Genomic DNA, 20,490 nt, shown 5'->3' with positions numbered 1-20,490 from the left:
GTTTGAGAAACCTGCCTTACCATGACAGACTAAAGTAGCTCAATCTATATAGTTTATCCAAGAGGAGTTTAAGAGGTGATTTGATCATGGTCTATATATCTACATTTGAGAAAATTTCTGGTAATAGAAGGCTCTTAAATTGATCAGACAAAGGCATAACAAGATTAATTGGCTGAAAACTGAACATAGTCAACCTGAGTAAAAATAAGGTGCACATTTTTAATAGTAAGGGCAATTATTAACCATTGGAACAGTTTCTTTGGATGTGGTGGACTCTCTCCATCATTCAAAGTTTTTAAAATCAAGATTGTGGATGTCTTTCTAAAAGATATATTTTTGCTCATCTGGAAGTTATTGGCTTGATGCAGGAATCACTTGGTGAAATTCTGTAGTCTGTGTTATGGAGAGAATCAGTTTAGCTGATGATAATGCCCTTCCCTCTTTCTGGCCTTAGACCTATGAAACAAGCAGAAAAGGAGCCCCAAAGAGGAGACCAATTGATATAATCAAAATTGATAAATGGAGAGAGAAACAAAAAGAAAAAAACTAAAACAAAACAACCAACAAAAAGGAAGAAAGAACAGATAGCTGAAAGACACAAAGGAGAGAATATGAAAACAAATAGAAGCTCTGTAATCCTGTGCAGAGATTTATTGTAAGAGAATTTTAAAAGACAGTGAAGTTGAGGTGAAGTCAATGCAGAATTTAAAAAGAAAGAATAGAATGAATAATGTACATCAGTGAAAAAAGAATTGTAGTTCGTCCGTTACATGGAAATTGGTGGCCCTACATCTGATGGAGGAAGCCTGGACAATCTATATAGCTTTTGACCTTGTTATTGTCCAGGATTACCAAAAACTCAAAGCTGCAATTCTAGTCCACTAAGGAAATCAGACATCCTTTACCCCCCAAATGAAATCAAATCTGTTTGTTTCTTCTGAGAGGAGAATCGTTAGTCCAGAGACCAATCTATGCAGTAGCCTAGATATTACAGAACCCAAGCTAGTGCAGTCTGAAACCTGAATACTAGATGGGTCCCCAGAATACAGAACTAATAGTTTTTAGGCAGGTCACCAAGATACTCCTTCAGGTGGAAAGGACTGGATCTCTAGGTTTTGGAACGTAAGACTGGTAGTGGATTTGAGCAATTGAAGCAGAAATGTATACAAAAGCTTGATAGGTTGGGGATGGATACATGTTTATATTTGTTGGTTCACAGGTACTTTAGAGTACCAAACAAACACTGCAGAGGGCACTTTTTTGTTCTGTTTTGGTGCAAACTCTCTCCTGAACACAGTAATTTACCTCCAAAGAACTTGAACTCCTACCACAGACAACAGCCTTTTACATTACATGGAAGTGGTGCCAACATTTGAAATATAGGGTCACATCTGAACTGAGCAAAGGACAGTAGTAGGTTGATACTACTGATCTATATAATAAGACTCCAGAAATGTCATTTGTTATGTCATGCTGAAGCCTAAAATGTCTGAGTCAGTATGAAGTGTTGTTCCAGAGGGGTAGCCGTGTTAGTCTGTATACAGCAAAAACAACGAGAGTTCTGTGGCACTTTAAAGACTAACAAATTTAATTGTTAAATTTAATTACAAAAATTTAATTTTTGTAAGCATAGGCTTTCGTGAGACTTAGCTCACTTCCTCTGCATCTGACAAAGTGAGCTGAGTCTCACGAAAGCTTATGCCTGCAAAAATTAAATGTTAGTCTTTAAAGTGCCACAGAACTCTTGTTGTTTTTTATGAAGTGTTGGAAACAGCCACAAGCATGATTAAGAGCTCTTTTTGTTCAGAATATCATCAGGTTGAGTCATCACTGGAAATTGTGGTCTGTTACCATCAGGTTTTTAAATTCTCAGTCATTTTGACTTTACAAATTACACCTTGAGGTGTGCAGCTACAGTAAGGCAGGCATCTGTGTCACGCCAACAGTCCAAGATCATTGTGATAGCAGAGGTAACTCAGTCAATCACCCTTACATTACAGCTAACATGGATACAACAATGTCATTGGGTGTATGGGGGAGACAGCACATATGGTGGATTACTTGGCCCATCTGGCACCCCCACAAATCAGCACAATTCTCCCACCACAACCTCCCACAACACTAATCAACACCACCATCCCCACAAAAACACAACCAACCAGAGGCTGTGGTTTGCCACTTACAGTGGATGAATCATAGAATTACTCCCCCTTCTCTGCCTGACCTTCCTCTTTTATTCTAGGGCACATCCCTCCAGCAGCCTGACTTCTGGACCCAGGATCTCTTAAATCCACTCCCTCCAAATCTGAACGTTTGGGGTTATTGTGTACGTTAGTCATGTAGTCTGCAGATGTGGGGGGGTCACTTGGGCCATGGCTGGTTAACTTTTTGGTCAGCTCAAACCTGAGTGGTGCTGTGATCTGGAGTGTCAGGATTGCAATGTCATTCACTCAGATTTGGCCCTGCCACCTCTCCATGCATCCAGGGCAAATCTGGGTGAGTGGCATTGCAATCTTATACTTGGGTTTGCAGTGCTGCTCTGGTTTGGCCTGGCCAAAAAGTGGTGAGGCCGTGGCCCTCTGTGGCCTATGTGACCAGTAGACACAATCATCCCAAACACAAACATCCCATCACTGCAGCATGCATCCCTCATTCATCACCTGCACAAATCAGCACAAATCTCCCAGTATAACTCCTTGTAACAGGACAAGTCTCCCTTCAATAGCTAGGTGGGTAGGGAACAGCTAACCCTGTTCTGGAGGGAAGCCCACCAGCCAGGTGCTGGGAATCAGCTGACCCAACTGAACAGCTGGTAATGATTAGGTCTGACACCCAGCTGGAGTATATAAAGGAGAGCACAAATTCCACAAGCAAGGTTGGAACCAGGAGATCCAGTCTCCTGTGGCTGCAGCAGACGTCTGTGAGAGTGCAAGCAGGCACTGCTAGGTTGGGGAAGGTCCATCCCCTCTACGTACAGGAAGGCCCCACAGTCTGAATTAAGAACAGAGCTATGACTTTGGTGGTGGTTGTTTTGTATTTCCTTTTGTGTGTGTATTAAAGAACAAACTGAGCTCTGAGGAAAAGGCTACAAATGGAACTGGACATGGATTTTTGTCCCTGGCTGGTGATCAGGTCCACCAGACAACATCCCCTACACACAAATCAACACAACCACCAGACTCAACAAAATCAGCATATACAATAACCCCCAAAACACATAGCCCCTCACCACAGCACACATCTCTCATTTTCCACCCGTACAGTGGTGGACTTGCTTATCTAAGTCAGATATGCTCTAAGTCCTCTTCACTCCTACTTACACATCTGCTTGAATGTTTTCTCTTTGTCTAGTATCTCCTGTAAAGTTGGAAATAAAAACCCAAATAGGCAAATGGAAGAGAAAACATTTTACATTTTGAACTGCAGAGTTGTAAAATGTTTTTCTGGGAACTGTTTCAGCATTAAAATTGTCCAGCAGGAGATGGAAATGCAGAAATATAGTGCACTGAAAAATTGTTCTTAAAATGAAAGACGTATTACATCTTGATATCTAATTTAGATTCTTTATAAAAAATTAATAACAGAGTTCTATAGTTACGCCTGACCAGATTTACCAATGTAGACTGCCTGCTATGTTTTTAAAGAATGTCCAGTATAAGAGGTCTGATTTATCTTTTCAGTGAACGGGTAAAAAGTTTTTCTGTAAAAGTACTGGGAGAAGTATTTGGAGTTATCCGCTCTCTTCTGATGATTTTTTTACTGTAAATGTACTCAGTTTTCTCTGGCTGTCTTTGTGTAAAAATCTTGAACTTATGCTAAAACAACTGTTAGGATTGTTTCTGTATTCAAAGAGCACTTCTGTCCCGAAGTCATAAATTCTAAAGCTGTGGAAGATGAAGAAATCTGTACCATTGTTTACTACAGAAATTACTAGCTGGCACTTGTCATCTCTTGGCATAGTCTGCTTCTAAGCTTATTGTCAGTAACATTAAATTCATTTGTTTCAATGCAATAAAAGATAGACTCAACACTCTTATTTGGTTCCATCAGTGCTGATATCTACTCAAGTGCTTACTGCATTCTTTAGTCTTGGTTCTGAGTCCTTTTCCTTGATTTGATTATGAGAAGAGCCTCTAATAAGAACATCGGTGCCACATTTGGAGGACTTTATTTTCTGTGTTAATTCTCTACTCTTCCTTCTTAAATTTCAGGGTCCTTGTGTCATCCTCATGGTTCCTCTTGTCACACTATTAGGACCAGTAACTCAAGAACCCACTCTTCTTACTTTGTTGTGAAGTTCTAACTCTGTGCAAATATTTTCAAAGTATTATTGACTTTTACCTACTTATATCAAATACGTAGTTTGAGAGATTACCACTCCAATATCACTTTCTCCAATCCACAGCTCTCTTTCCTGTGCAGATTCCTTTTTCCCCAGTTTCCTAGAGGTGAAAATCTGTGGTGGGTGACTTATGAAGGAGAAAACAAGTTTATTCACATGTAACTGAAGATCTCCCAGTGAGTCTCTTTGATATGTTGGAAATACTACCCACTTGTTTTCAAATTTTTTTGCAGGCAGACTTAGAAATACTGAACAAGTTTTTGGAAAGGTAAAACATAGGGAGAACCATTGTGCTATATTATCTTAGTGCTGTAGCGCCTGGCTTCCATTTGAATTATAATACCTAACTGGCTCCTGAGTTTCTGTGGTATGGGGTACAAACACCACAAATGTGGATGTTGTGGAAAAGGCTATTTGAAAAGTTCCAGTTATAAGTGAGTAACATAGTTATCATCTGAATTGTTTTAGTACCACTTTGAACTTTAAATCAGTTTAGGAAACAAAAAGTACTTCCTTTCCAAAACTTTTCTCAAGTGATCTCCTGGTTCTGATTAAACAATTACATTTCATCACTGGATCTGATAAGATAAATATAGTAAAAAAACATGCTTTGCAGATTATTTTCCTTTCTTAAATAAACAGATAATAGGTTTTCTGAAGATTTTTCCATTAATTTGTTCTAAAATTAGATTTGTACTTGAGCAAGATAAAGATAATATTTTGATTAGATGAATATATAATTGCTGTTCTTCTCAGCCCAGCAGAGAAGATTTCCATAAGAGGCCATGCAGATCTTGAGTATTTTAATGCTAAACTGTTTAATATAGTCCCTGGTTTCTGTGTGCATAAGTGCTTTTTTAAATAGTTTTTTCTTTTTGAGTTTACTTTCCAACCTCAGAAAAGCTTCAAGCACTATTCTTGCTGTTTGCTCCTTTTTCGTTGAGCAATTTTTTTAACTACGTGAGCACAAATCATCATAATTCTGCTTTGTTCAATTCTTTATTTGCGTACCACCACCATCAGTGCTGTCAATGGAACTCTGAAAATGGTTTGTTAATTTATTCGTATTTGATGTCTGATTCTGCTGCGTTAGGACAAAAATGTATATGGTCAGACATAAAACAGTGTAACTTTTTTGATGATGACTATTTATAATTCAGAGAACATTTTCCATTGAATTATTATTTCAAGGAAGAATAAATCAAACTTTGGACCTGAATTGTTGAACAGTGTTTTTAAAGCTGGCCATTAAGTGAGACTGTAGTTTTGGTTCTTTACTATGACACTAACAAAGTTAACGGTTTACTTAGATAATAATGCTGTTTGCCATACAATTAGTTCACACCAGATTCAGCATGTCAAGACACTGGCTGTAAACATAAAGAAGTGTTCAGGATGTTTTTATACTGTCAGTTTCAAAGGATTAAGAAGAGCATAGAACTAATGGCTTGTGTTGCTCGCTAATTACTGTTTATTAAGGTTCTGTCACTATTCAGTTTGAGAAACAAAGAGTGTACCCTACTAGTAGTGTAATTAGATTGGATAAAACCAACTCTGGGTGGAAAGTTTGCAAAATTCTCAGAATATTTTTATATATAATTTAATATTTTTATTGCAATAGAAGTATGGTGGGGTGCACTGCCCCGTTAAGGGAATGTCTGTAGCTTACAACTAAGACAGCCTTGGGGCAATCAAGGAGCACCCTGCCCTGCCTTTGGGGCTGGGCTATGTAAACAGCAAAAGAAAAAACCCAAACAAACAAAAAAAACTGAGCAAAAGAAGGGGGGGACCAAAAGCCAATCTTGCTGCTACAGATTGCAACCCCCTCAGTGTATGTCTACACTGCAGTAAAACACCTGCAACTGGCCTGTGTCAGCTGACTCAGGCTTGTGAGGCTTGGGCTATAAAATTGCAATGTTGACATCCAGGCTTGGTACCTGACCTGCTACACAGGCCTCAGAACCAGTTAGCAATGTATGGCTATTGGGGGGGAGAGTTCATTTTCTTTAGTCCCAACATTCTGAAAACGATAATTATAAAAGACTCTGTAACTTCCCATAACTTTTGAAGGTAAATGAGAGAACCTCAAAGCAGTTTTACCTGCTGCCTTTTCCTTTTCTATCTCTTGCCCTAGATATTATACAACAGAAGTTGTTCTACAGGTTAAAACCATGCTAAAGCTCATACCATTTCTCCCTGGCTTTTCAGGGATGCTCCAAAATAAAAAATTTTGCATGATGAAGCCATGCTTGCTAGTCTTCTATCATAGGGTTTTGCAGAGATAATGCTGTGAAAGATAGAAGGATACTCACTAGTTACTATTGGTCTCAGACTACTAGCAGGTGTAAGACCAAAGAATAAAAAACATGGCTAAAATTCCCATGCATGTGATGAGAATTGCTCTTAAGCACATTTCCTTGGAAATATCCATGTCTGACCCGCTGCCCCATCTCATTTTACCCTTCTTACTTGAAAATAAGACTTGAGACTTAATTCTGCTCAGTGCCATAGGAGTATACCTAGCATCAGATTTTCAACCGAGCTGAGTATATACATTTTTGTCCAGAATTTCAAAAGGGCTCAGCTCCCATTTAGGCACCTACATGAAGTGGCCAAAGTTCTCACCACCCAGGAGCTCCAATTGAAATGAGAACTTCTGAAAATCTGACTGCTTTTGTATGTGTACAAGTGTAAGCTGTTGGGTGTTGAGCTCTTGAAACTATAGGCACTAATATTCTTAAGCTTATTTGAACCCACATTAGTAAGCTCATTACTATACTTGAGCACAACCACCATTCACATCACATTGTTCACTGTGTAAGAGCTTGCAGAATCCAGGACTGAAACATCTGTGCTTCTCCTCCCTCCCCCAATCTGATGTCTATTTGGTGTCTTTTGTGAAATGAATTGATGATCTTGGACTAATTCATAGTGGGCAGATAGCCACCTCACATTGATAGAATTGTTGGTAGTATCAGAAAGGATTGACTGAGCCTGGACACAACTGCCTTTAGAGGGGAGCCCACTAGATCACAGTGTGGCATAGGTATGGCAGCGTAGAGAAGCTTGTATTGCTCCTTTTTCTCTCTCCTATCTTTGTCATGGGATTAAGTAGAGGTTATTCCAGCAAAGTTTCATAAGTACTAAATTTAGATACTTTTTTTAAAAGGAAAAGACTAAAATAAGCTTCCAGAAACGTCACTTCTTGTCAACAATAAACTTAGGAGAAATACTGCAGAGTTTGCTGACTCTTATCGTAGTTATTGAGGGTTAAATTTAGAACTTCAAGTCAGGTCAACCAAAACTGCTGAGTCAAAGAGACTGAAAGGCTCATGTGCAGAAAGACTAGGCTCTGTTGAAATTAGAGTGCTTGCAGGCCGTCTGTCATCACTGTTAAACTGGGTGACTAGAAGTGCTGTAACTATTGAACCTCAGCAACACCCATGTACTGTGAGTTTGTGCCATACCCTTGTCTTTCAGAGAATATGTGTTTTGCACATTAAATGTTCGCTGTCTGCATTCTGAAGGAGTTCCTTTTGGAGGGTTTGCCCTGTGACCCAAGTTTCTGGTTTAAGAACTGATAATTTAAAGGGCTTAGTTCACATGTAGACTCTGATTTTATTTTTGAAGTATTGTCAAGGAAATGAGCATTAATAGTAGAAAGATGAAAGACTCTAGTTTGAGTAACATAACTGTGACATGTTCTCCACAACCATTTCCTAAACATTGGCTCTGAGTGTGATCAAAGGAAAGCAAAATATTGGGTTATTTAGTCAGGGGTTCCTGATACTCCACCCCCTTAACACAAGTGGCTCATAATGCTTTGTTTCTTATAACATTTTCTGGTGCAAAGCTACAGAATATGGGGAGTGGAGCAGTGAAGAATGTGGAGTTGTGCAGGCAGTTTGGGAGTGTGCAGGATGGGGGGCCCTGCCTGTCTGCCGGCCTTCACCCATTAGGGCTGTGCTCTAACACAGCCACTGAGGGACCAGCACTTCTCTAGACAACAGCCTAACAGCAGTCCTATAATGTAGATAAAGATTATTCACATCTCATGGATAGGAAAAGGGAGAAAGAGGAAAGGTTAAGTAGCCTGCCCAAAGCCACATTGTGTGTCATAAAATTATCTTTACCCCTGAGGACTGACAGTTTGATAACATTTAATAAATGTAAGTAACTGTTCATATTGAATAGTGAGGAAGGCTTGAGTAAATTTCCATGTCTATGCTTTGTAAAGGCATCATCCTAGACACCACAGAAAGAAAAACAATAGACTAGGAATGTGATTTAAGTAGACTGTAACACATCAGGGAAACTATCCAACAAAAACATGTACAGGTCAACCTTTCTTTTGTAATCCATACCACTTGAGGAAGGGCTGTCATCAGGCTAATTTAACCTGCTCCCTGGAATGTGCTGAATTCTGGGAAGGCCCACCCTAACTGAAGTTAAGTACATTCCCTTGATTCTATATGTCCTTGCAGTAATCTACAAATGGTTAAGAACTAAATCGCCAGATGTTTTTTGCGAAGCACTGAGCTCCTAGCTGGCTCCTGGAATGAAGTCTTGAAATCTCTTCACCTAAAATTGAGACAAAAGATCAATGTTGTTGTTGTTAATCCTGGAGACGTGCTTAGTGGTGAAACAGATGTTGCAAATTGTGCTCCGCCAAGACGGAGGGTTCGTATTTTTAGATCTCAGCGGCGGAAAGGAACAGACGGGACAAAGAAGTGCTCCAAGCAAGCAGTTTATTTAAGTACAGAAGTTATAAGGCTTTACAGATTTTGCAGAGAAGCCAGGCCACTATCGCCCAAGCAGTTATAGACGCCACTAGGACACCTATCACAAGGACTGCCTGGGGGCTCATTGATGTTTAAACATGGGAGTGATAGTACTTACAGAAAAGCCAAATTACTACAGACCAAGCTATCAGGAATACGCAGATAGTGCCAACTACAAGGATTGCTTGGGGGCCATCTGTATGGAGATTACAGGCCGTAGGGTATCGTGGCTACACCCCATGCCTCCCAAGAGGGGAAGAAAGCACTTACCAGCATGAGGGTGAGGAGACCCATGTTTCACCCTGTAAGACGAGTTGCCACCAGGGAACCAACCAACCCGGGGCATTCGCTAGCGCCTCGACAGATGCACAGAGAGTCTCAAGCAGGGTGGCTCCCGGGGGTCCCTAATATACCCCTTTTCCCCTAAGCCTTACAATAAGCTTTACTTAGCAAAAAATGATGTATATCTCAATCCCCTTAGGGATTGGACCTTAATACTTGTTTTCTGTTAGTCTATTGGCAATTAGCTAGAGACCACCCAATAAGCTGACATTAATCTTCAATAGCAGAAGCTGACCTTTAATGCTGGCCTTGTGGCTAGTTGTTTTGGCAAAAGCTGCCCTATAGCTAGTCTAAAACTGGCCTTGTGGTTAGATGGTTGATGTTGATACTACCAGGGTCTTTCTAGACCCAGAGAGGTTAGTTTCTCTTAGCCTTTTAAAAATATTTCCAAGCCTGGCCCACAAAGGGCCTGTTAATGCTCATAAAGCCTTCCATGGATTTTAGGGCCCAGCCTTGTCATGCTAAGCTATCCTCGCATTACAATATTCTTGCTCACCCTATACAAATTAAGCACTCAGTATTACCAACTTTTAAGAACTTATCATGGGTCTCATGATTTTTGTTGTTTCCCTTAAAGCCCCAACTCCTGGAGACAAGTGATGATTACATGAAAATCTCAGCTTTCATTTTTTTAAAAAATGTAAGTGCCTAGCCCTTGTGGTTACAGTGAAAAGCTCGACAATGTGATCTGAGTGTACAGAAGACAAATAAAAGGACCCCAAACATAACTTTTTTAAAAAATTCAATTTTTAAGCCTCTCATGATTTTGGTGGGCCCGATTCATGATTTTTGAAAGTTTTGTATTGTCAATACTGGTGGCATCAGTCCAGTAGTCTGGGAGCCCAGACTGGAAATTTTGGTAATGTAGCAAACATTGTGTCATTTTGATAAGCGTTATTTTGATAGGTATTTGTCTAGGATGGATGTAGTGTTTGTAAAGTGGTAGCAAGGTATGCCAATGCAAGGTTTTTGTACCCATGTCAAAACAGCCTTTAGTGTAAGTGTAAAGGCCACAAAAACATACTGACGTTGTCAAGACAAGTTTGAAAGGAAAAAGGGCCAATAAAATGGGATTTAAACAATTTATTTTAAAAGACAAAAACAAAATCTACTCATTCATATGGTTTGTTTGACACAAATTATTAATAGGACTCATTATTTACAGAATATTGGCCATGTGTTTTGTATTGATAAGTGAACAGTTTATTCATTGATACAAAAGTTTTAAATAGCACATTCATTATAATAGAAGCCAGGGATATTATTGCACACTCTGATGCTAGCAAAACACTAATAGCCAATGGACTTCTCAGCAACAGTCAGTATGACAGTATATATGTCTGTCTAGGCTTTTTCAATATATTTGCCATATGCTACGTGTCTAGTCCCAAATTCATCTGGATCCACACTGGCGACTTCAAGAGGATTATAACAGTCCTCACCACCAGTACACAAACAAGCCTGTGTGCATGCCACGTTCTTCATGCCATGTTCTGTCTTGAACAACTGCAGTTACACTATTACTTGTCTTTTTTACACCCACATGTAGTGGGATCCAGGAGTCATTCATTATCAGGGATTTGTCATTAATGTTGGAAAAATCTGTCCATCGTTATTGTGATTCCAGTAATTTCCATTGGACAAGGGAAAAGATGTCAGGCTGAGCCTCCATGGCATGCTTCCCAATAAGGAACTGGTTGGTATGTTGCGGAAGACTATCATAAATTGAGGACAAGTCTTCATTTCTGGCCTACTTTTGACAGAAAAGCTTATATTGCACACCATTTAATACACCGATTTAACCGTTGAGCCATAGAGAAGGGTTATCAGAATCTCTACTAATTTTAACTGTGAAGGAAGTATATCCACCATAATACCAAAATTAGCAAGGCTTCTAAATTTGTGTGGATTCTTCCTGATATGCTTTCAGGGTTTTAGTTTGTCAGTTTTTGCTAGACTGCTGGTTGAATCACACCCAGTCAATATGTTTACTGCTGTCAACATTCTGCATAGTTGTTGGCCAAGTTCTGCTGTTGTGATGTCGGTTGGTATAAACCTGGATTTCTTTCACCCCAATATAAAACCAAAGTTCAACTTGTTTCCAACTTGTGAATAAAATGTATACAGAGAAATGACAATGTCTGGAAATAACACACTACTACACAAAGACATTCTTGTGAAGCATATGCAACATGACATAGAAGCCAAGTATCTGCATCTTTGTGCAACAAGAATAGATCTTCTTGGTCTATAACTTCATCAGAAATGACCATGCAAGCAATAAGGCTGTCCTTGAATCCATCTGTAATAACTGTTTTCTGATCTGGGCAAGTAGAGTTTCTGCCTATATCACACCATAATTCTGACAAAAACTTTACCATATGTGGTTTATTCTTTGGATTTCCAATGAACATATTCCGTTACATTGGGATAAGTGTCTGTGGACCATGGATTTTTACTTCAATACTTTGAGAGGATTGCCTTTATGCACACTTAAAAACTCTATTTGAATGTTAGACACCATATTGAATACGACAATGTCTACAATTTTATTGTCTCATTACTCTGTAGAAGTTGGTGTACTACTCTGAAGTCCAGTTCAGCAAGTTCTGCAAAGCTAGTTGCACCTATTTGCCCAACTATTTGTATAATAGCCATGCCATCCACTGTCTGAGCTATTGGATGCTGGCAGTTGAAACACTGACTCTGTTTCTTTTCCTAATTCAGGCAATACCTTACCCTTTGTGGTTTTGTTCAGGGTACTATCAGAGTATGCTAGAACATATGGACTGTACAAAACTCATGTCTGAACAGTTTCTTCAGATCAGTCTCACTTGTTTGTGCAGGTACTACTCGATAGTGAAACAACTCCCTTTCTGCATTGATAGTCACTTGTCTACTAACATTCAATTTGATTTTCTTGCTTAGAGATGCAACTGTCCTGTTGCTGAGCTTGTGCATTGTTTCAAAGAATCCAGTGGTATTTGAATTTAATCTGGCTTCACAAACTGTTTCATTGCTTTGATTCCTCTATCACAGTGTTTCTCAATTAAATTTGGCCACGGAACCCTTTTGAACTCCATAAATAATTGCGGAACCCCCCATATTCTTAACAGTCTTCAAATGTCGAATTAAGTAAAGGTCAGCATTTCTTACTTAAATTACACTTACACTAGATACCCTCCGCCGGAAAATCCGAGACATCTTCCCTTTTTTGGCGGCGCGGAGAACAGCTGCTCGCGGAACCCTAACAGTGTTCCCGGGAACCCCAGGGTTCCGCGGAACACCAATTGAGAAACACTGCTCTATCATTTGGAGTAGCGAGCTTAGTGGCAACCTCTGTGGGTTCAGCAATGCCAGTGGCAATGTTGGTGAGTGCTGTCAAGTCAGCATTCAAATCAAATGAGTTTGTTATGGAGTCAGTGGTTGTGTGAACAAACTTATTTACATCTCCTTCATCATGTCACATCTGACATGGCGCAGCCTTTATGTGTTTTTGTTGTGAAACATCTGAGTCTACCGTATTACATGTAACCTTCCTGGAAGTTGTAATAGCTGAGCACATGTGAGCAGTGATGAACCAGCTAGCCAAGACTCCTGGTTTCAAAGTTAAACCCCCTACACTCCTTTTTACTTTCCTATCACAGTTTACTGTTTGTTCAACTGCTGTGTCTGTCCAGATTTTGCTGAATTTATTTCTACCCAAAGCATGATTCCTTGCACAAACTGCTTATGAACTTCAGGGGCATGATCTGGCAGAAGCTTCAAATCATTGAAGTACACAGATACCCAACAGACATAGTTGGTGTGGTTAAAGGCAAAAAAATAATGGCAGCATCTCTACAACCACCGCACAATGCAGATCCCAGTTGCTTTCACATTCTGCTCTGATGAAACACATTATGATGTTAACCATTTTGATGTAATCATCCCAAAATGTGAAGGTTTCAAAAGTTGCTGTTCCAAAATGGCAGAATCTGTGCAGTACATCCTGTATGTCCTTAAGGGCATTATTCGCATTATAAAATTATATCTAGATGAAAAGAAAACATCCTTTGTCCATGTTTTATGGCTGTAAAACATGATCTTAAAGTAAGCTGCTTTTTTTTTTTTTTTTTTTTTTTTTTTTTTTTTTTTAGAAATTACATTAAGTGGATCATAAATTACACATATGGACAGAACGACAAGCGGAGAACATATTAAAGTAAATTTACCATAATGAAATCAATATAGGATGAAATATATGTTTAATTTTACACAAGTTAAAAGAGAGTCATTACTTTGACTTTTTCAAGAAATTGGTGAAATTTAACTTGATTTACAAAAGCATCCATAAGTCTCAAAGTTACCAGTGCATAATATATCCTTTTCTAAAATCACTCTTGAAGGTTAGTCCCTTCTTAAAAATGTGTTAAACTTTTTCTGTGGTGGGAGGGTGATACGAATTTCAAATTTAGGCAGGGCTTTCCATTTGGGCCCTGAAACTACAGGGAAAAATTCTCACCTCCTCCACACTGTTTTTTTCAGTCTTCTCCCAGCCATCGGGTTGGGGAGCTCTGAGTACCCAGCCTTCCTACCCCACACTATCCATGCACACAGTCCCTGCAAAAGAAAAATCCCCACTTGGAGAAACCACACCCACTATTGCTGGTATTCTTTGCTTCTCGTTCGGTCCAGGGTGAAGGTTGGGGTCATCATTCACCTCCAGGGAATCATAGTCCAGGTCCTGCTGTGAGGAGGTGGCCTGGGGGCTGCCCACGATCTCCACATTCCCATATGTGCTCTCAACTACTGCCCTGGTTGCCTCTGTCGCAACCCTGTGGATGATTTTCAGGAAACTTGAGTTAATTCCGAGACTAATCTTTGCAAAGGCACTTGCATTTATTATAGTGCTAGAGACAGAAAGAAGAAAAACATTTTGGTTTGAGAAAACCTTAAGTCCTGGTTATCTTACTGCATGCATTGAAAGTAGCATTCGGCAGAAGGGAACAACTTCATATATCTCAAAAGATTTTTAGAAAGTAGTTTTGACTTGAAGATCTAGTCTCACTTAAATAATTTTCTAGGGAGTAAAGTACTTGATGATATGATATAAATATTACACGTTTCCTTACTTTCCTTTTAGTTGCTTATTGTTATTCAGATTATCTATTCCTATGTTATCCTAAAACTCTGGGATCTACAAGGCCCTGTGCTGGCTTTGGTATACTAACAATACTACTCTCCATCCTTACTTCTGTAATCAGGTAATTACAGTGGTCTGCCCTAGGGGATTTACAAGGATTTTATCAGGAGTTTTTATTTCCAATCATAGAAAAACTCCCTAGACCTGCCTGCCTCAGTTTACCCTTGAGGGGAACGGATACAGCCCTCTGCTCAAAGTATTGACACTTAGAAGAATTTACTATCTAAAACAAATGTCTCTTTATTAACTACTAATTCTAATACAATTATTTTTAAATTGAAAATCAGTACAGGAAAACATAGAAATAAGTCACTTAAGACCATACAAAACACTGTAAACTATATATAGTACCATTACATATAACATAAACTTCTAAAGTTTCAATACAGCATTCATAACAGCTTACAGTAGTCCTTTACCATAAACTACGATGTTATGAATTGCCACAGGGCATAACAAATATACAATGTAGCAGCATATAACATAAGGAAATACAACATACATTTGTATATATCTTTAGCACACTGCAATATTAAACTTATCACAATGTGGCAAGCAATACATACATGCATACAGTAACATTACAATAATATACTTACCAATACTACTAATACTATTATAAACGAACTAACATGCTATGAGTGATGGCCAGGCAATCATAGAATGGGTGGGGAGATCATTCACTCCACAGACATCCAACTTTATTTACAGTCATTCCCATACATTCCTTATTATTAAAGACAAATCATATTTTCTCCTTCTTGATTTAATCCCTCTGATTCATCTGAGTTCCTTCTGCTCTGTCAGAAAGCAGTTTTGCTGCTGTCCTATTGCCAGGTCTTCCCCTGCTGTTCTGTTGCTGCCCAGGTCGTCTTCTAAGGTCTTCTCCAGCAGTCACGATCTCCCATGTCCATGCATGTCAGCTCTCTGCCTTATATACAGTTTTTCTGACCTTTACAAATCCTTGCTGATTGGTTGCTTTCTTAATATCAGTCAATATGTTCTTCTCACTCGGGTGAGATCATTTTGAACCAATCAACTGCCCACTATGCTAACTGCTAATTAGTTTTACCTTGTTCACCTCAAACTCGGACCTTCTCCTGCTTCTCCTCCAAGTTGATATAATTTTTAACCAATCAGCTACCTGATGTGTTAATTAGCTTTACTAGTTTACTCCAAACTTGACACCTCCTTAGCTTACTTATGGACCCCTCCCTTCAGGTATTAGGAGTGACCTTTATTTCACACCATCGTACCTTCCTGCTATTGGTCAGTTTCTTAATACCTCCATTTTATGTCTTTTCCTTCTCTGACTGATGACATAATTGGCCACCATTTTGGATTTCTAATTAATACTTACTCTAAACTATCATTAATTACTACTTATCAGAAACCTTAAACTTAAAACTAACTATTGCTATTCATGGCTAATCATTATGATACTGTCACCATTTTTGTTCTTCTGATTAAAGCAGGTAAAATCTTCACCAGTTTTTGCCCTTCTCCACTAAAATGTCTTCTAGTACTATAAAATATTTTGGCGCTTCCAATCCATACAAAATATACTACAGTACATTGACAATAACTAGACTATGTGAGGATAGACACTTCATCTAACCTTGAAGTACTGCAAGTACTTGAAATATATCACTAATTATTTAGATATGTATACTGGTTTGAATATCCTTTAGGTGGTCTCACAAATTGACTGACCAAATAGGGTTACAGTCAAATTTGCAGGAAATACATTTATGAATTAGGAATAAAAGAGGGAGTTTTATTACTTGCATAACTGACAAACCTGGGACATTTTTGTGGAAGATAGCTGTTGGGGATAATAATTTGGTGACAAAACAGAAAAAGGGTAATAATTCATAAATGAGCAGGTCATTAATCTTGTCTTTTTGAGAGAACAAACTAATTTATTTCAAAGAAGGTTGAACCTGAGGTGCAATCTATAATAATTTTGATAGTCTAATAATGTTGAAAGGTTCATAATGTAATGCTATATTATTCATCCTTTGAACTTGAGCTATTTTTATAAAATATTGGAGGGTATAGACAAGAGAAGTATCAACTTTGGAACACAGTAAAGCAACAGAGAAGTATTAGTTTGCTGTATAATTTTTAGAGGGTAAGAATTGAATAAGTAGGCAACATCATTTGTGAAAGAGAGCAGCATTGTAAATGAAGATTGATTGCATTTTAAAAACTCAGTAGTTGCCATTAAAAGATCATTTTAAAATAATTATCACACATTGAGACTGGTTGTCCGCTTTCCACACAATAGCCCAGTGGAGGGGAGAGTGGAGGGTATGTCCTCTCTTGTGGAACAAAGTGGGTGGTGGTGTCCTCAAACCCTGTGGATCCCAGTTCTATCGGTGTGGAAATTCTGTGCCTCTGCACTGCACTGCTCTCCACTCCATCTAGGTCTTTCTGTATTGGTAGCTACCCTTGGAAGTGCTCATGAAGGGGGGTTCTTCAGCATAGAGGGGAACCACAGAGAAGCTACTGTAGCTGCAGGCTGCATTCACTTTTTTTGCAAATTCCTTGAAGGGCTTGTGGGGGGCTGGTCCTGGGAATAATCATACCTCTTTCTGCTCATAGCCACTGTCTTGCTTCATGTCTTCTCCCCCTTTTCCACAGAGGGTCCCTTGCAGGGTTCATAAAAGCGGAGATGGTATCATGGAGGTGGCTGACATCATAGACAGAGAGATGTGTAAATGACAGGGGGACTGTTGAGATCAATGGCATCTGCAATGTTGTACTTATTTTCTATACTGAGTTATGTCTTGACTGGCTTCAAGACTGAGCTTGATAAGTTAATGGAGGGGATGGTATGATGAAACTGTCTACAGGGGCATGTAGCCGATTGGCGACTGCTAGTAGTAAATATCCCCAAGGGCCACTGATGGGCCAATAGATGGGGAGGGCTCTGAGTTCCTGCAGAGAATTCTTTCCCAAGTGTCTGGCTGTTGGGTCTTGCCGAAAGGCTCCGAGTCCAACTGACTGCCATATTTGCGATCAGGAAGGAATTTTTCCCCAGGTCAGATTGGCAGAGACCCTGGGGTCTTTTTGCCTTCATCTGCAGCATGGGGTATGGGTCACTTGCAGGTTTTAACTAGTGTAAATGGAGGATCCTCTGTAACATAAAGTCTTAAAATCGTGATTTAAGGACTTCAGTAAGTCAGCCAGAGATTATGGGTCTATTATAGGAGTGGGTGGGTAAGGTTCTCTGGCCTACAATGTGCAGGAGGTCATACTAGATGATCACGATGGTCCCTTTTGGTCTTAAAGTCTATGAGTCTATATCAAATAACACTGCATGATAATTGTGGACAAATATTTTTAAGTGATAGTCACTATATATATAGTATTGAGGAAAAAATTCATACACAATAAACTTTTCTAAGTGTAAGGAGTAAATAGATCTTTTAATATATTTTTCCCTACTCAGAACAAAAAATTATACAAAATAATGTTGTTTGGAAGCTTAAATATATTCAAAAGTTTCCCTCTAGCGAAATAAATTTTGACTATGTATAAGTAAAAAGACTTCTGGGATTCCAGAATTACTCATGTGGTGTGTGTACTATAGAAAGTGTCTCATTATACAGGGTATGTCTTCACTGATGGCAGCACATTTGCCACTGTCAGATAGATTTATCAGGCTCGATTGAGCGGAACTGAAGATCCACTCGATCAGCCGGAAGTTGTTTTAGTAAATCCACCTCTATGTAGCTTACATATCTCCCGTTGACTGCTGCCAAATTTGCCAGTAAGTATAGACCAGTCCACAGACTTCATATGCCTTTCCAGATACTTGTGTTGTTTGCTAAATATTTTTGCAATGCTTTACATAATTATACTTTTTTTTTCAAAATAAAGATACTGCAGTTGAACTTCCTATAAAATTTACGCCACAATATCCTGGTCGCTATCCCTGCCAGATTCTGCTGCAATCTTCCTATGATATCCGGCTCTACGTGATTGAGTGTGTGGTGAATACAGACAGTGCTGAAGCTGAGCTTGAATTTGTAACACCAGCCTATCAGGCAGTGATTCAGGACATACCAATAGTAAGTCCATTTTACAATTAGAAGGTTAAATCAAGACTCAGGATTATTGGATTCAGCCTTTTAAATTAAAATTAACATCCATAAATCATAGAACCAACAAAAGTATATAAATATTGACTATATCTTGTTACCCAAAGTCTAAACAATATGTAAATATAATACTTCTTTAGAGAAAAGAGTTACTGATTGTTTTCTATCCACCTAAAAAACTATTTAGTCTGTCATTCCTAATGATTTTTCTTCTGTGATTGACACGTATTAACATACACTACATTGCAATTAGGGCAGAAAAGGTTAGTATGAATAGTCTGAATACTAAATGTAAGGTTTCTGGCAATGGAAGGAAAGCTGAAGTCAGAATTAAGGAGCATGATAATAGAATTAAATACTGTATAGATCATATTCATGTATTTTTGTCTGCCAAAAAGAAGTTTTTAAAAATAATTATTTAAGAGAAATATGAGGTTATAAATAATATGTAATATAGATACATATAGTGTATTCAAAAGTTAAATATTTGAACCATTCAGTACTAAGAAATTATGGTGGAAGAGAGGGGTACAGTAATTACCATACTGTATCAGTCTAGTCATTAAACTAGTCTAATAATTTATCTCCAGCAATGACCAGCACCTGATGCTCCGGAAACTGCTGCAAAAAATCCCATAATGGACAATTATGGTGTAACATGATAGTCCAAAAAGATAGGTGAGAGAGACAAAGAGTCAAAGAGTGAATTTTGAGCTGTAGGGTTGGGTATTTTCTTTAGAGAATACATTTTCAAGCTTTAGACCATCTGCAGAATGTCTCAAATAAAAGATAAAGAGAGAAAGGGATGAGGCATAAAATGACAAGCGGAAGACTTAAAGGTTCTATTAGAAGTAAATATGTTACTTTATATTTGCACCAGGAGTGGAGAGTGCTGCACATACCATATTTTGTGTGAGCTGCTCAGGAAGAATAGAGAGTGATAGTATAGAAAAAAATCACACTGAGATCTGATGGGATGAGAAGGGGAAGGGATACATGATCAGACACAAGATGATCAATAGCTGTCTGGAGAAGGATAGTATTGTGAAAACACAGTTAAGCACTGAAAGCAGACAAGGAGGTTGTTCTGAAAGTAGTTAAAGAAAGTGAAACATCTTATTATACAATCTTTTCACTCACTTTTCCTTGCAAAATTGTTTTATTATTAAGACAAAATAATTTTAGGGGGGAAAATCATGAGGTTGTATAAAACATATGTTTAGTAAACTCAAAATGTAGCACTGAGATGTTATATCTCCAACTTTGCTATTCACTTATGGTACAAAAGTTGGATGTTTCTTTCTGCACCTTCTGAAAAGAGGGCTTCTAATCACTAAAAGACTGGTTTATCCCTTGGTTTTTATCCAGTTCTGAAAGCTATCCAATGAATGTTAAAATATCAATACCCATACACATACACCCCCCCACACACACACACTATAATGTTATTACATTTGCAACTAAAAAGTTGGGAAATGTCAGAATTAAGGTTGTCTGGGCAACCTTACTTCCTACCCTCTTGTGTTTATGCATTATGACACAGTCTTTAATTGTAGGACCGCACATTTTAATTACATTTCCCACAGGACCCCTGTTACCTTCAGTGCACAGGATAGATGTTGCACCGGGGATGAAGCAAGTTTGTTCAATATTTATTTTGTCCTCCTCATTTTATGTGTGCCACAGGTCTTATTTACTTCAGGGCCCCCAACCCTGCTCTGAATACAGAAG

The 20,490-nt window shown here is 38.6% G+C and overlaps 1 protein-coding gene across 1 annotated transcript in view; it reads left to right on the top strand.

Annotated features, from left to right (window-relative positions):
• Positions 1-20,490, top strand: part of LOC137150973 (cilia- and flagella-associated protein 47-like) — a 286,880-nt gene that overhangs the window by 23,568 nt on the left and 242,822 nt on the right. Inside the window, exon 2 of the mRNA XM_067545102.1 lies at positions 18,539-18,729. Coding sequence (XP_067401203.1) covers positions 18,539-18,729 — 191 coding nt within the window. The remainder of the gene's footprint in view (positions 1-18,538; positions 18,730-20,490) is intronic.

Source organism: Emydura macquarii, unplaced genomic scaffold (genome assembly GCF_026122565.2).
Source record: "Emydura macquarii macquarii isolate MOO-44397 ecotype Brisbane River unplaced genomic scaffold, CSIRO-AGI_Emac_v2 contig_1043, whole genome shotgun sequence".
NCBI lineage: Eukaryota > Metazoa > Chordata > Testudines > Chelidae > Emydura > Emydura macquarii.
This window is presented reverse-complemented; position numbering and strand designations above follow the sequence as displayed.